At 30.3% G+C, this 17,116-nt stretch overlaps 1 protein-coding gene across 1 annotated transcript in view; it reads right to left on the bottom strand.

Moving 5' to 3' along the window:
- Positions 1-16,295, bottom strand: part of LOC106463194 (bone morphogenetic protein receptor type-1B-like) — a 71,382-nt gene extending 55,087 nt beyond the window's left edge. The window contains exon 1 of the mRNA XM_013923190.2: positions 16,190-16,295. Within this exon, the coding sequence (XP_013778644.1) occupies positions 16,190-16,283 (94 nt within the window). The 5' untranslated portion in view covers positions 16,284-16,295. The remainder of the gene's footprint in view (positions 1-16,189) is intronic.
- Between the last annotated feature and the right edge of the window lie 821 nt (positions 16,296-17,116).

Raw genomic sequence — 17,116 nt, forward strand, 5'->3', positions numbered from 1 at the left:
ATATATATATATATATTATATATATATATTATATATATATATATATATAGCATATAATCCAGATTATATAAAAAGAAAATTTTTAATATTCATGAAACACAGAATTGTTTAACTATCTTTGAGCCATTAAGCCCCAAACAACCAATCATCTATTTGAAGTGAGAACTAACACGTGTACTTTCCTGTAACTCTGATCTAAATAACGCCTCCACGTGCGACCAGCCTGAGCTGAAATAAAAAAACTTGAAATCGCAATGCACCTCTAGTTTAAAAACTGAAAAATCGTGAATTAAAATTATTGTACAAACATATATTCTTTCATAAATAGTTTATCGACACATTGCACAGGAAGAAAGTTAATTTTTAATTTATTACCGATAAAACTTTGATTCTAGAGGTTGGTATACACATACAACTAACACATGTTCCTACCACACACTGATACAGTAAATATTATGTTGTGTTATAATAAAACAAATTATGTTATTTTAATTATTAAAATACTACTTTGTGAGGCTAATCAAAATGTCTGGAACAAACGTTATTACTATACCTACCTATGGTGTTTTCGCTTAATAAGAATACAAGTATTATTTAAATTTGTACATACAAATCTAAAAAAAAGTAAAACTGTCAAATGTTTGACAAAAATAATAACATATGTCAACTTGTAAAATACAGTGGGGATTGTTCACGACCTACGGTAACATTATATATGTTATACTAACAATGTTACATCACAAGCCCTGACCCTCTTGATATAATTCATTTGAAGTGTGGTGATTTTCAAGTACAGTTGACGCTTAAAAACTGACCCCTTCTGTGAAGATTACATTACAGGATTTCATGACGCGCCATGCTCTTATTACGCGATTATAACATTTTCAGCGTTTCGAAAAGGGGACATCTGTAGTGTTCAACTGTGTCGGTATAGCAAAGAAAACATCGACAGTCGCACACCGAAGGAGTGAACAAAGTTAAACAGCTTGTCACCAGACATTGTAAGCTAGAGTAGAAATCTCCATTAGAACTGTATGCAAGATAATTCACGCGGTTTTACGTCTACAAAAGCGACCAGAAGCCGTGTTCACAATCTTTCCCCAAACAAGTAGCTCACCTACTGAAAGTTGTAACAGCAATGTCTGTTACATGACAAATGAAAGTTCAGTCATAACGTGACATTGAACGAAACACATGTCAACTTAAATACCAGCAAAAGTCCAGAATATTTTATTTAACCATCCTGCCAATGTTGCATTTAAAAATGGTACAGAACATTTTCGTTACAGTTTTTCGGAGACTTACGGCAGTTGCAAACTACAACAAATTATATTGTTGATGTGAACGTCACTATGAGAAAAACCTATATGATTAGGAGTGGAATTCTCCGAAATTAGAATAACCCAATAAAAGACGTTGTTCAAAGTTTAGATTGAACTGGACTTCCATTGAACTTAGACTTCGAGATTAAACAATTTTCGGAATACTAAATTTATTTATTAACTATAAGTTTAAGTTAAACACGAGAGTTGAGAGCAATTCCAAGCTGAATACTGCACGTAGTGTTAAGCTGACATCACTAAAATACGTGTAAATAGTATTTGTACAAACTGGACTATTAATAAAAAGCAACCAGCCACACATCCAAATCAAAAATGCTAGATGCAAATACAAATGGAGGGAATTCATGCTATGCCATAGTAAGACCTCTCCTACAACTTCTTGCCTTTAGTTTGGTCAAACGAAACCCTGGAAGTCGTAATATGTAAAGAAAAGGGGGTGGGGCATTCATCTCAGTGTAGTGCAGAGTCTATCATCAGAGCCATCACTGGTGGTGATGGAAGAAACTGTAGTCTATGCTCTCACATTCTTTCATAGATAGTTAAACCCCTCTCTGTACATGTATCTTCATACCAGTATTAAACAATATGCTCAGTTTCTTATTTTAAAACGTATTTTTAAAAATGGGTTACTTTATTAATACAATGCTAATGGCCTGAAAAAACAACGAGGGAAAACTAGTGTGATAACACTGTGGGTGTAGAAAGATCAAATCCTCTGCAGAGTGATGAAAAAATCACTACAAGAGTGGAAATCATTATTTAAAAGTTTAATGTTAACTGATTTCATAGATGATTCTAAGAAGAATAGCATTTAAAACACAGTTTGTCTCTTAAAGTTATGGGCCAAAGCCAATAATTTAAGTTTATGAACTGCAAAGGAGTGTTTGAGGAAAACAAGACAGGTTTAAAACTTTTTTTATTTACAGCTGTGCTAGTTGTAATATCAAATAAAACCTTCAAACAATATTATTTAGTGACACTCTGCATAATAACAAACCCAAAAGATTCTATACCATCACAACTACTTTCAAAGATAAATACTAGATACAACAAAAGACTAAGCTATTGACTCACCTCATCACTATCACTCAACCTCCAGATGAAACAGTGAACACCTTCAAAACAACCAATCCAAGAGCCAAGATTCTCACTAAATATCTAAAGCACTGCAAATCCCAATATTTGAAGAACTAAAGAAATCAACAGCTTTCACTAAATACTTTCAACATAGTACACCCCAATACTTGCATGGCTGGACAACCACAGAGCTCTCACTGAATACCTAAAATAACTTCCTATCAGAGAAAGATGTGTATCCAGAATGAAAGTAAAGATCAATAGAGCAATTCAACTAAACAATTTTTATATATATACTTGGGTACCCTCACTGTTAACAATCTCTTTGGCTGTAAATCTAATAATATCTTACAAAGTTTGGTCAACATAGTTGCTTTAGATTACAAAAGCTAAGTTAACTGCAAATCAATCTTTATAATAAAAGTATAATCATAAACAAAAATCAAAAATTAAATAAATGTAAATACTTTTGATACTGTAACTAGTATAACCAATTTCATTAATGAAATAGCTTATCTCACCTAAACAATCCACAAGCACAAGCCTGAAGCTCTTACTGAATATCTAGAAAACCATATGCCCAAATTCTTGAAGAACAAAACAAGAATGTTGCTCTAACTGAATATCTATAAAACTGTAAACCCAAACACAAAAGTTAGGATGAGAACATTACTCTCACTGAATATCTAAAACACCGTATACATGAATACTTGAAGGAATTAACAAGCAAGCACATGGTTTGCATTATATATCTACAACTTTGTACACTTCAATACCTGAAGAACCAGGTAAAATAATTAAGTATATAAAACACTGTACAACCACATGGTTTTCACCAGATATCTACAACATTTAAAGCTGAACATATGAAAGAACAGATAAATACATGGCTCTCACTATATACCAGCATCACTGGATGTTCCAGTACTGGTAAGACAATTGTACCTCATCTCTCTCAAAACATCTATAATATTGTACTGATGGTCTGGGTCAAGACACGGCTCTTACAGAATATTTACATGCTATACATTCCAATATTTGAAGGACTAGACAAATATGTGGCTTTCATTGAATGTATACATTATACACCTCAATATTTGAAATATTTCATGCAGAAAAATCTCCCCTACTTGCTTTGTTTCTGGCAGGGCTGTAACATTCTACAGTGTCAAATATAATGGTATAAGTCTTGATGACTATTCCTTCCTGTATATAATCTCCTATGAAATTACAATTTTTCCAAGTAAGTGTGTATGATTTCACTCCACCACTTTACTGTAAGGTTTTTCATAAATACAAATTTTTGAACTAATAAATAAATTATTGTAATTTTTACAGAATGTGTTAACACTGTAAATTTTAACTTTTACATACAACTTTGAAACATGTCCACAAACTTTTCCCAATTGCAATATCTGGATGTAGCATTTCATGCACTATTTAACAGTAACAACTGAAATAATTTGGAACTTCATTCTTCCCTAACGAAATACATCTTTAGTCAGACATATTCAGGTATATTTTTCTATATTTTTGTGCAGGTATTCTGCATGTACTATGACATTCTTGTTACCTGAATGTCAAAAGGTTGTAAATGTACTAATCCTTTTACTCACGTAAAGGTTGCATACACTCACAACTAGAAACTCCTATCACATTCTGTCCTGTGTCTGCTTCCACTCTGGGGAGGGGCTTGCCCTTTCAAAGGGTGATACAGATACTTGAACAAATTGGTATAAGATGGAGGTTTTCTCCCCTATAAATGCTATTTGGAATAGTCAGTGATGTATGTAACAATGGATTATAATATACCACACTTTTAACATTTATCTGAATTTGGACAGTAAAATAGATTACTTCTTGTCTTTGTCCTGTTTAAACATTTTAGGAAAGTCCTCCTTTACCCAAACATCCAGCTGAAGGCACAGAGAATTAGAAGTCAGTCAGTTAAGTCACAAACATATCATTATGAATACAGATTTTGTTTATTTTGTAATTTGTCTTTGTGTGTTTCTTTCCTTTACTATCAAAGTACAATTTATTCTCTAAATAATTTTTTGGAATCTGTATTCTGTGGATACTTTTAAGGATATTTGCTGAATATCAGTGAATCATAGTATCATATTAATATTCAACCCACAGATGCATTCCCTTATTAATACTATTTATGACCACCCATTAAAGTAACATTGTACCAAGATTATGCATTATCAATGTGTGCACGTAACTAGTCAGTTTAACTACATAAGTATTAATCACCTTACCTAGTTTTTCTTTCATTTAAATTCTAAATATTCCACTCATACCACTATTTTAAGTTTCTAATGGTTAATGGTGAATTATCGGCACAAGTTTTACATCATATTCTTTAAAAAAACCACCAGTAACAACTGTAAGATAACACAAGTTAAAGGTTAGAATATTTTGATTCCCAAGTATTATAAAGATAGACCCAATCAAAAACAATTCTCTATCCTGTATAATTCTATAAACTTGGCAAAATACAATGTTGCAAACAAAATGACTCAAAAGCAATATTTTATATCTCCTAGCTCCTGAAAACTAATCACAACTATCACTCAAAAATATTAATGCTGGCACACTGTTCTTTGCTTTTTCTGAAGCAATGACAACTAAGACTGGTTATCAACTGAACACAACTCATCTAACTGCCAGATGGTTATGCCAATTAAGTTGTCATGTTGAATAACATACAACAATCTTTAGAAGTGTTAAATACAGAAATATGTGGTATACAATCTTGTAAAATTAAGATTTTTCAAAGAGATGCAAATTGGAATCTGCATAATTCCAGACGTGTTCTATCCAATCTCAATTCTCCCTTCTTAACCCTTGAATCATTAACACCAAATGGTACGGGGTAATAGCAACCCCATGCTGCCATTCTAGGGTTAAGGAAAACAATGTAAATATAATTCTGCTGAAGTCTTGTAAGTTGTGATGATCACCTGTTTGAAACCCTTAATGTCTAGAAGCGATATTTTTCTAACTACCCTGTAAAGGACAGGATTTAAAAGTTCAAATGTATTTCTTAAGTACTAGAACATTTTATTGGAACTCAAAATGATGTTACAAAGTGCAAAATGGTAGTATTAAAATTGAAATTCAAAGAAAACAACAAACAGACATAAAATGTTGTACATCTTGTTTTCAGTAATATTTGCACTTACTTTGTAAATTTTCAAGTGAATTGCTGTAGTCAATTATGAGAGCCCCACCCCCCCTCTCAGAACCATTGATCTCTCATTGGAAGTTATTGTATAAAAATTTTCAAAGTCTAAGTATAAATAGTTATTTTGACATACCAATAATCTTTACCTGCTTCCATGCAAATTCAAAGTCCAAAACTGTGCAATGAGTTCAAACATTAAGTAAACATAGACACATTAGTAAATAAAAAGGAGATTTGAAAAATATGTATCAAAGCAGTTTTGTCTATAATTAACTAACCTTAACAGACAAAAAGTTATTTAAACTATGGGGCATAATATTTCAAAAGTTTTCCATATTGTTCAAGGACTTAAGAATGATTTAAGTGATATTTCCAAGTATTTATGACATCCTACACAAACATTTCTATCTCAAGTCATACGATTTACATTAATTTATTTCTTCACTCTTCATAGCTTTCACATGAGATTTTTTTTTATATTGAAGATAACTTGGGTTTTGATGTTTTTACTACTTTCATAAAATAACTTCAGTACAAGTATATAATATGATAAATACAACTTATGAGGGTCACACTAGCCTTGGATTTTTTGTTTATTTCTGCTGTTTGGATACACAAACTGTATCTTGGTTTTTAACTCAGTTATAAGTGCACTAAGTATAAGTTTGTCCATGACACAGATTAAGAATTATCATAAGAGAGAGAAAGAGGGATATTTTGTGAAATTAGAAATAAACAAATTAATATGATAGCTATGGCAATGAGAAGACTGGAAAAAGATTTACAGCATAAGTCAAATAATAATTCTAAATTCAAGTTTAGTTGCTACTACTATAATGTTAGAAGTATCAGGAATAGAATGGATAAAAATTACATAATGGGAATTACTGAAACTTAGTTATATTTGGGGAATATTGACAATAGGAATTTTGAAATTCTAGGATACGAGTTATTTAATAGTGATAATACTTTTTTAAAAGAGGAGTGGGATGGCTCTTGATACAAGAGATAAACTGTAGCCTGTTGGGACTAAATACATAAAAAATGGTAATCGTGAGGTTGAAACTACAGTGAATGGGTTACAATCAGAGTTTTCAAGGGTAAAATTTTTAAACTGGAATTACTACAGGTCACCAATATACTTCAGTAGATATATCTCAAAACACAATGTTTTTCCTCAACCTGCTAATGAACCGACTGAAATCTCTATAGACATGCACAGAAGGTTTCTATATAAATCCTGCTAACAGACTATTCTCAAAACATGTGAAAGTCCTTGCATAAAGCAGATACCGAGGCTTTTGATGCAAATTTTTACTTTCCAAGTTATCTCAGTCTCAGGTATGTCTCCTACACGTAAATGAAGTCCCACGTACTTTATATACATTGTGTTACTCTTGGGTTAAATAGTTCACTGCTAAATATGGTAACTTATACACACAATACACTTGTTGTGTAGGATTGTGCACTGTCCTATAACGTATCTTACACACTGTCACACTTGAATAGGACTCTTCACTGTCTGATACCACACCTTATAAATAGTGTTCCAGTTGTATAGTGATGTTCACACACTGACAATGAACCTTATAGACATGGTGCTACTGTTTTCTAGGATTGTTCACTGCCCAAGATTGTAAGTTGTACATAATGTTACTATTCTAGATGATTATTCACCAACTCATAAAGTACCTTAAAATCAATGTTACATTTAGTATACGATTACTTTTAGTCTGGAAATGTACATCATAAATGCAGTGTTACTGTTATGTAGGATTATTTACTGTCTGATAACGTAATTAATAAATGATGTTACTGGTGCATAAAATTGTTTACTGTATGATAATGGAGCTTATACATACAGTGATATTTCTGCATTGGTTAGTTCACTACAGAAATATTATACAATGATATATTTTGTGTAATATTGAATTACAGTTCTACATCTGTGTTGTGTAACAGATATTCTTAACCATGACAAACCCTTACTAAACTAAACATATACAATATTACAGAGTTTTTTAATGCTATTACACTGTTTAATATTAAAAATTACAATTCTTCCAAAATGCTTTTACATACTGTGTAGATATATAATAAAATGGTTTACAAGGATGGCAAGTTTTAAAAAATAATTAACAAAGCAAATTTTGTTTTGGTTTATTATATTTATGGTATTTTCAATAATCTCCAACTTCAATCTACACCACCATTATTAGTCCTGATTAACAGCTTATTACATAGTTCTTCCTAATATTATTTTCCCAACAACATTTTAAAAACAAGCAATAAAAAAAAACTAAATATATTGAAACAAGAGAGAATCCCCAGTAACCACAGCACTTGAAATTTTTTTAGGTAGAATTAGAGTAAATTAATCTATGGGACCTTTTGTTACTTTTTATTAGCTATATTCTTGTGCGCCAGTAATACCAAGCATGGGTCGAGCGTGTACCCGATTAAATTTTATTACACATCAGGATCTCTACCAGCCTACCCTCAAATTGGAATTCTTTTAAGCAGGATTAGAGTAAATTAATCTATGAGACCTTGGACATGGTCAAAGGTTTGATGTCTTGAGTTCAAAACTGTAATTTTATCTCAAACTGATCAAAATATGACAGAGCTATGAGCTAAAATCCTAGACTTGAAAAAAAACCCAAAAACTCGGAACCATTCTACGAGCCACTATGCCATTGCTAAAAAATAGTTTGTATGTTGCAATAGATGGACTTACAGTAAAAATGATGCTCACTTTCAGACTTAGTTTTAATTTTGCATGTGAATACAGTAAACCATTTTGTAAAAAATATCTTACATGTATAAAGAAATTTACATGGGGAAAAAAATTTCTATAACAGAAAATAAAATACAACTTGTCTGAAAATACTATGTAAAAAAAATAAAGGTTGAGGTGTATAGCAATTGAAAACTATTTTAGCTTATTTTTTAGACCTGTTACACCCTGTACACATCTAAGCAGGAGGTCCACACAGCACTAAACAAGCACGGCAGGTTCACCAGATGGAAAACCTAAATACAGTAACAGAAATTTGAGCCCCTTCAGCAATCCAAGTCAGGGAAAGAAGTTCCCTCCAGACATAATGTTCTGTATATACATACATAAAATATATACACCCAGACTTTAGATGGAAAATAAAGCGAAATACCAAAGCTGTAAAATACCACTGAACAACTTTTAATGCTTCTCTTATCTCCTTGAAAATATGAATATACTGAGAATATATAGTAGGTATATATAAAATACAAATTTCTACAGATCAAATTACAATAATTACTTCAACATATATGTTTCCTGTGAATAATACTACAGTGTGTGTGTGTGTGTGTGTGTGTGCATATAAGCCTTAAAAAGGCCTTAAAGAGCAGAGGTAGGGAGGAACTTTAGTAGATATATTTTTAAGGTGGTCTTATTATTTTTTCTACTTTTAATATTAGAAGAACATTTAAGGGTAACTGCCTTCTCACAACTGACTGCAGACAGTGAAAGGCAGTAGGAGTTGGGACGTTGTTGGTATAAGCACTTAACTCTGCACCCTTATTTGATTTTCCAGGACTGCTAACTAGTTTTTCATATGCATTTGGATTTTGTCTGACAGATGGGGGATATCCCCAATGCTTTTGAGTGCTATCAACACAGACAGTTTCCATTATGTCTTTAAGGTTACAACATGAAAATTGCACTGGAATTTTAAATAAAAAATAATTTTAAGGCTTAAGTTATTCTAAAGCTATTTACTTTAACATATATATAAACACATGCATACAAATTAACAGCAAATAACATTTTAGATGGAAATAAGTGTGCATTCAAGCAAATAAGGACAATGTTTACATACAGAGAAAATATAGTCTAAAGCTTGTATAATACTAAAAACTGAAATCACTAATGTATGTGTGTATAAATAATAATAGCTACATTTTAATAACTACATTACTACATGTGTATAACTTTATCTACTGTATATATATATTTATATTTCTTGTTGAGATGTATAACCATACACTTTTATTACCTGTCCTGGTGTACAACAACTTATAACTACATCTACATACACTTATATTACTTGTACTGGTGTACAACTATTTGAAGCTACATCTACATACACTTATATTACTTGTCCTGGTGTGCAACTATTTATAATTACATCTACATTCATCAATCACTGAATTCTGAAATGATCCTTTACTGACAGATGTAAATAATCAATTTAAGCAATAAAATTGTATACTGATTTTGATAAGTATTTTTCAGTTTACTATCCTGTTTGGAAATACTACCATGCTATGAGATTCAGTTACAGTTCAAAAAAAGAAAAAAGTCAAGAATGATGCTTTTATGTAATACGCATAACATCTGTGGACCTCTGAAGTAACTTGATCAGTTTCATTTTGGATTTGTGTTTCCATTTGACAAACACTGAGCACAGCATGGCAGAACAATTCATAATTTCCTAGTTTCTGGTCACTTTCGGCTCTAGTTGTAGAACAATATGCAGAAATGTTTACTTTGGTTTTCTCTTTCCGAGTGCAACATTTGGTATTTTTGAGACATGCTTGATTGTTAAAATGTTTAATATTTTTCTTTAAGTCAGCATCAGTCGTGATTGCATCTTTACATTCTTTGAAGATTGAATTACTTCATGCTGTATCTTAGAAAACTGCAACATTGGTTGCTTGCTCTAATCTTGGTGTTTTGTCAAAAATTACATAGGTCTTCTCAACACCATTTCTGAGACACCTTCCTCAAAACATTCACAATCAATATTTCTTTCCTGACATGTAAAAGATGATGTCCATTTTCATCCCAATTTGCATCAAGTGAGTCATACATTTTTATAAATGACAACCTACAAACTTAATATTTTAAATAAAATAACTCGTAAACTGAAAAAACACAGCCACATTTGGATCTGAAATTAGGCCAGGTAAAGATAATTCACTAAAAGACATAAATAATAAAAATTTTCCAAGTTACAACAATTGTTCTGGGTTGGTTGATAAAGGTGAAACAACTAAAATTTTAATTTAGGTCTTACTTGTACAATTATATGGCAGAGATGACCATCTGTTGTAACAAGTTGTTCTGAGAAACAGCTCAAATAATGATATTGGGTACAGAAACTCATCTGACCTCCTAAAGATCAAGTATAAATGGAGAAGAAACTAGACAAATGGTTCTAGTTTGGCAGTCATTTAAATCTTAATGACTTAATGCCAAAAATGAGGAATCAAGTAAGTGAGGGAGTTGGTAGCAAAATATGCAAAGTTAATTCTATGCAAAACATACGTACTTTTGCACTGGACAAATTGATCAGACATAGCCAAGTACCTTTGCTACCTTATGTCTAACTCTTTACACTTATGTTACTTCTTGTGTACAACTATTTATATCTACATGTACAATATATACACTTGTATGTATATATATGTAAATAAAAACATTACTTGTCGAATGTAACTATAGCATCTTAATATACTTACGTTATCTCTTGTATACCAATCTACCCGTGTTTTATATTATTTTTCATTTCTATAACTCTACAATTACATATACTTTTACTTATGTAACTATTTATAACTACATCTACATACATTTCTATTAATTCTAATGTATAACTATATCTACACACATGTATTGTATTTGTAATTTGTAGAACTGTTTATAACTGCATCTAAAAACATATGTATTAAATCTTGTGAAAACCATTTATATCTTCAGCTACATACACTTAAAACACTATTTAATTGTCTATGTAAATGATTACATTGCTAGCAAACATTGTTACTATATTTAATATTGAGATTTTTCACCAGAAATATCATTACTCAATTTTAAACATCCTGTTGATCTACAAGATTATACTGTTTAGTTTGGTTATTTTGACCAAATGTTCTTAGAAACTTGGTAGACAATTATTAAAAAAAAAAGATATAAATTTGTTACACTTTAACCCATAAAAATATGTACATGAAAGAAGTCCTACACCCATTTTTAAAAACAACTCTAACACACACATATATAACATTAAGATGTATAGAATTTCCATCTGAACTTTCCTTTAGACAACACAGTTTTGGCACAAAGTACATGTAAGTAGATAAGCCAACACTACTAGACATCACCATATTAGGGAAATTACACTGGTGTACGTTATAACATAACCATACTAGAGAAAAACAAGTTTCTTCAACACCAGGCAGATCTAATAAATTGTTTTTCTTAATGTTGAACATATGCTGACTTGGCTAATGTACAGGATACAATTTCATGTAGTCGATAACCTGACATGTACCTGTACATTAACATGCTAATGAAATCTATACATAAACACTTCAGTAACATTATTATCCATGTTATCTCTTAAAACGTGTTGATGGCAAATAAAACTATCAAAAGTGTTTTAAAAAGCTAAATCTATTTAAGCTTTTATTAAAGCGTAAAACTCAAAACTGTATAAAGAGTTGTGTCATAAACTCAACATCTGTTTATGCTACTCATTCAAAATTAAAAATGATCATAAAAATCACAAACTTTTAAAAGAAACTACCTAGAAATTTCCCAGTTTTTATAATCCATTCTTAATTCAAATCCTTTTCAAAGGTTTCATATTTAAGCCTACCTTGACCACAAGCATACACTTAGTATTTCTAATCATGATATTGTCTTTCTAATCAGCTAAATCTTTTTCAGTGAGGTCTTTCTTTAGTTTTATTATCTTGATGTGTTACAGTAAAGCACAAACTGTTAACATAGAGATAATCATACTATTTCATATACCAAATATTCAACAGTGCAATGCTATAATTGATTACTTTATAGATGGAAGAATTGTGTCACAGCCCTTCCAAAATGAATTATTCATTCAATGAGATTGTTATATGATAAAAAGCTCAAGGACAATATTTTGTTTATCCATACAAGCAGAAAAGTTCACAAAACTGAATACTTAGGACAGTAATATGCTCTTAAAACATAAACCCAAGCCAACCCAGAGAAATATATTCATGTATAAAGTAAACATTAAGGCTAATATGTTACAAGTCACAACTTGATATCCATGGCTATGTTCATGAGAAAAATGGCTTCAGAAACTGCAATTACAGCAAATCAAATTGACCACATATTTGTCAATTTTCTGATGCAGCTCAATGGCCTTTTTTACTTTGATTTACTTAAAATGGTCTTGGAACTTAATTCCATGCATACTGGAAGATTTGTGGAAAGTTTTTCAGAATGTATGGTTTTTAACCAGAAGGTTATGAAAATGGAAACTGAAGCATTATGCAATAGTCAATAATTATGATCAGACTGAGTGCATTCAAAGATGTAGAAAGTAGTTAAGAAGGAAATGCAATCCGAGAAGATCATTCTTATAAAGTGTGATTAACATCAGTATACATGCTTAATGATACAGATATGAAGATACAGAGACAAATCACAAGTTGAGATATACTAAAACAAATATTGACTACTGACAAGACCCGCAAGCTCAGCATCACCTCAAAGAATACAGACTACAAAAAGTAACTACAAATTAACTGATATCTATAGTAATAAGGAGTACTAACAAGAACTATAGATTACAGAGAAGACTTACCAGCTGATTTCACCTAGAGAAATAAAAACTCTTAAAAATACTTAGCTTGTAGATGAACTAAAAGTTGGCCAATATTAAAAAAACATTGGCTATAAACAAGACCTACAAAATGAGTGATGCCTACAGAAATCATCAATACAAATTAGGCAATACCTAAAGGAATAATAGCCAGACATAGAGAACTCCAAAAATGAAGACTATAGAACAGAACTGAAAACATAGTTATTTTACCTAGCTTTACTAAGGACAGCAATAAGAATGTTTCATAAGTGACATAAACTAGTTGTTCCTCTTTTTTTGGTTAGTATCCACAGATTATCAGTCACGGTTCAACAGTCTTATCATAATTTGCAAGAGGCTGTACTTTGCTCATTTTTTGATACTATCCATATTCAAGCATATGCATTTAATAATGACAGACTACTTAATAACTTATGTAAGGCTGGGTTTTGTTGAAATAATTTTTTACTTTAATTATTGTCAATATTTAAGCACTACAAATCCAATATTGCCATTCTTAATATAATTTGCATAAAGCTGAACTTTGTTAAAAGTTTTTTCTTGTTCACTAAAACAATTAATTTACTTATTAAAACTAAAAAATATTCAAGTAATGAATATAGTTAATTAAGTACACATTTTTATGTTCTTACTTATAAAGATTAGAATGCACCATTTCATTGGGTACTGTCACTGCAAACAATATTTTTAGTCTTAACACAATAACATCTCATGAGGATCAGACAACTTAGGGTAATTACATTAGCCCTAAATCCATAAGTTAAGTGAAGAATGCAAAATAATCTATATCATAAAAATATAATAATAAAAAACAATGAAAACCAATAGTGTTAATAAAAACAATTTAGAAAGAATAGAGTTTATTCATTTATGGAATACACAAACACTAGTTCTTTACTTTATTTAGTGTCTTGGATATAATGGTTGGTGAACAATGTAACTTCTATATGAATGTGTATTAGAAAACTTTCTAAATCCACAGTAATAATTGTAAGGTATAAAGGTATTTTTACCTTTATAACTCAAGTATTTTCTTAATTCAACATTTCAGGGAATATTATGGTAAGTATTTTTTTTAGTAATCTTAAGTAATTAGGATTTATTAATGGTCCTTTTAGAATTACCTCTACAATAATATGATTCAGTAATACAAGTCATTTTACCTTATGAGGAAAACATTTACTCTGACAAGCAGTGCATGTAATAGAACAATAATGATGATGCTTTATGCTTTAATGACAGCAACTGGTTACTTGGACAGCTTTGTTTACATTGCCACTTAATCAGAGGTCATAAACAGTCTATCAAGTAATAAAGTTAATTAATTATAGCATTTTAGTCAATGGATGTATAGTTTCATCTACCACCTGAAATTGTTAATAAGGTATTAGATACTAATTTGTGTGTCAACAAACATTATTACATGTTATGTATAAATATTTATAATAATTTTGGCTTTGAAGTATTACATTTTAATTTAATCTTTATCAAACTCATTATTCATATCAAATTCTAACTGCAGTATAAACATGTTATTAGCAACTTCAACATCTGAAAACATTTATAATCCAGGAAAAGATAAATGCATTTTACTAACTTCAAAATTAATACAAGTTTCAGATAATTTTTTTAACAAAACTTCAGATTCATAGAATAAAGTAATAGAATCACATAACTAGTATAAAATCTTTATGAACTACATTTATGATAATACAGGAAGATCATAACAGTCAAATAACATCATATGAAAAAAAGGCAAATTCTCACAAAAGAAATTCATAAGCAATAACTTAATTAACCAATTTATCATTGATATAGAAATATTTACTTAATACTAGTTACACTTCTTATACTATAACAAGAGGTGGAATCACAAAAAATAAATAGTTAAACTCGACACCCCAAGCATTTTTTTTACATTGTATAATTTATTTTATTAATTCACCTCTGTTAATGGTAGGTATGCATATGATTAACTTTCCACCAAAGTTACAGTCTACATGAGGCATCATGGAAAATTTGTTGTGTACCCAAACATAAAAATTGTGTTGTACATCATAAATGCTATATTTAATTAAAAACAATTCAAAATTCCTTCAAAGTAAAAATGATAACAATTAGATAAGAAAAAGCAATATTTTACCATTAAAAGAGGTCATACAAGGTGAATGTTAAGCATTTCTTTCCCAATATTAAGTTCAAAAACTTTTAATCATCTATTAGTATTACACAGACAGTAATTTCTCTGGTACTTGAGTTTTTTAATACAAATCTTACTTTGAAAAAGATTCATGGTGATGATTAAAGTATCATACAATATCATATTCATACATACAAGTTGATCATTTACCTATACATCAGAGCACTTGCAAGTTGTATTTCTGCTTATATTTACCATAAAACTAGATCTTCAAAATATCATTTAAAAAACTGACTATTCATTATTAGATTCATATGAAGTATAATAATTTCTCCATAAAATAAATCACAATAAAAAAGCACAAAGAAATTTATCAAACAATTGGAATATATTTTATGATTAATGTAAAAATATTTTTCTCACACCTAAACTGAAATTACAATACAACAATTATTCACCATAATTCACACTCACAGTATTAATTTAGCCGTAACGCAACTAATTTTGCCCACACCATTATTTACGCAAAATAACATTCGAAATATTCCGATCCAGCTGATTAGACGTCTACATCATTTGTCAAGTTTGAGACTAAGCATTATGGATAACTAACGTTACTTCAAACTTCGCTTCTATTCAAACTCACTTAGCCACTACTTCAGTACTTGTCAACATAGCTTCGGAGTACGATCAAGACATTTAAAAATATTATTTTCCTTCCTTAGTACTTACACAGTAAGCAAAATGTGTCAAATAAATAAAATTGTAACTACACTTATAAATTTTGTCTTACCTTTACTTCTCAATGAAGAAAAAATAAGTACTAGTGTTACTGATACAACTTTATTCCACGGCCACCAAATATAATCACCCTGGTTATTCGCCATTTTGTCATTATACTGTCCACACGTAAGAGGTCAAGTGTGTGAATTTTGACGTCAGACGATTTAATAATAATTGGATGGTAGCGCCATCTCATATACGTTTAGAGATTTATGGAAGTTTACAGATATTCTTTTATAGATGATTTCAAGATCATTTTCATAGGTTAATCTAACCACGAAAACACAGAATTAATATACAGCTTAGAAAATATAAAAGCTCGCAAATAAACACAATTTACCGACTTGATAAGTAAATAATAAATAATAAAAAATATATATATAGAAGAAAGAATCATTGTATTCAATAATAAGTTGCATATTTTCATTTACTTAAGCAATTAAACAAAACAACTTCATTGATATATTACATAAAAGTATTTAACGTTTAACCAAGTTCATGGAAAGATACGAGTTCATGAACATTATAGCCATAAGTCCAGTAATATTTCCATTTTTGATATTAAAAATTCTAATTATTAAACTCTTGTATGATGTAAAAATGAATTCCTATGATAATGATGCAGTTGTAAGAAAGCCTTCCATGTCATCCATTATCAATAGTATTGAACATTCAACAAGCAGACATGATCTCACAGGTTGGCGAAATAATCTGACAGCGTTTCTGTTCTGCTGACTCGAGCAGTGTTATGCGACGATTTGTACTCTTATAGCATTGTTATCCAATAAGCAATCATAACTTCTTAATGTTGTAAGCTCATCGGTAATTTTTTTGATCCATGGTCCACTCAAATGATAAAGTCTGTAAGAAACAAGTAATGGCAGTAATGTTTGAAAATATTACAATTGCAAGCAGTTTTTTCTTTGTCATATAGTAT

This window comes from Limulus polyphemus, unplaced genomic scaffold, assembly GCF_000517525.1.
Source record: "Limulus polyphemus unplaced genomic scaffold, Limulus_polyphemus-2.1.2 Scaffold1345, whole genome shotgun sequence".
NCBI lineage: Eukaryota > Metazoa > Arthropoda > Merostomata > Xiphosura > Limulidae > Limulus > Limulus polyphemus.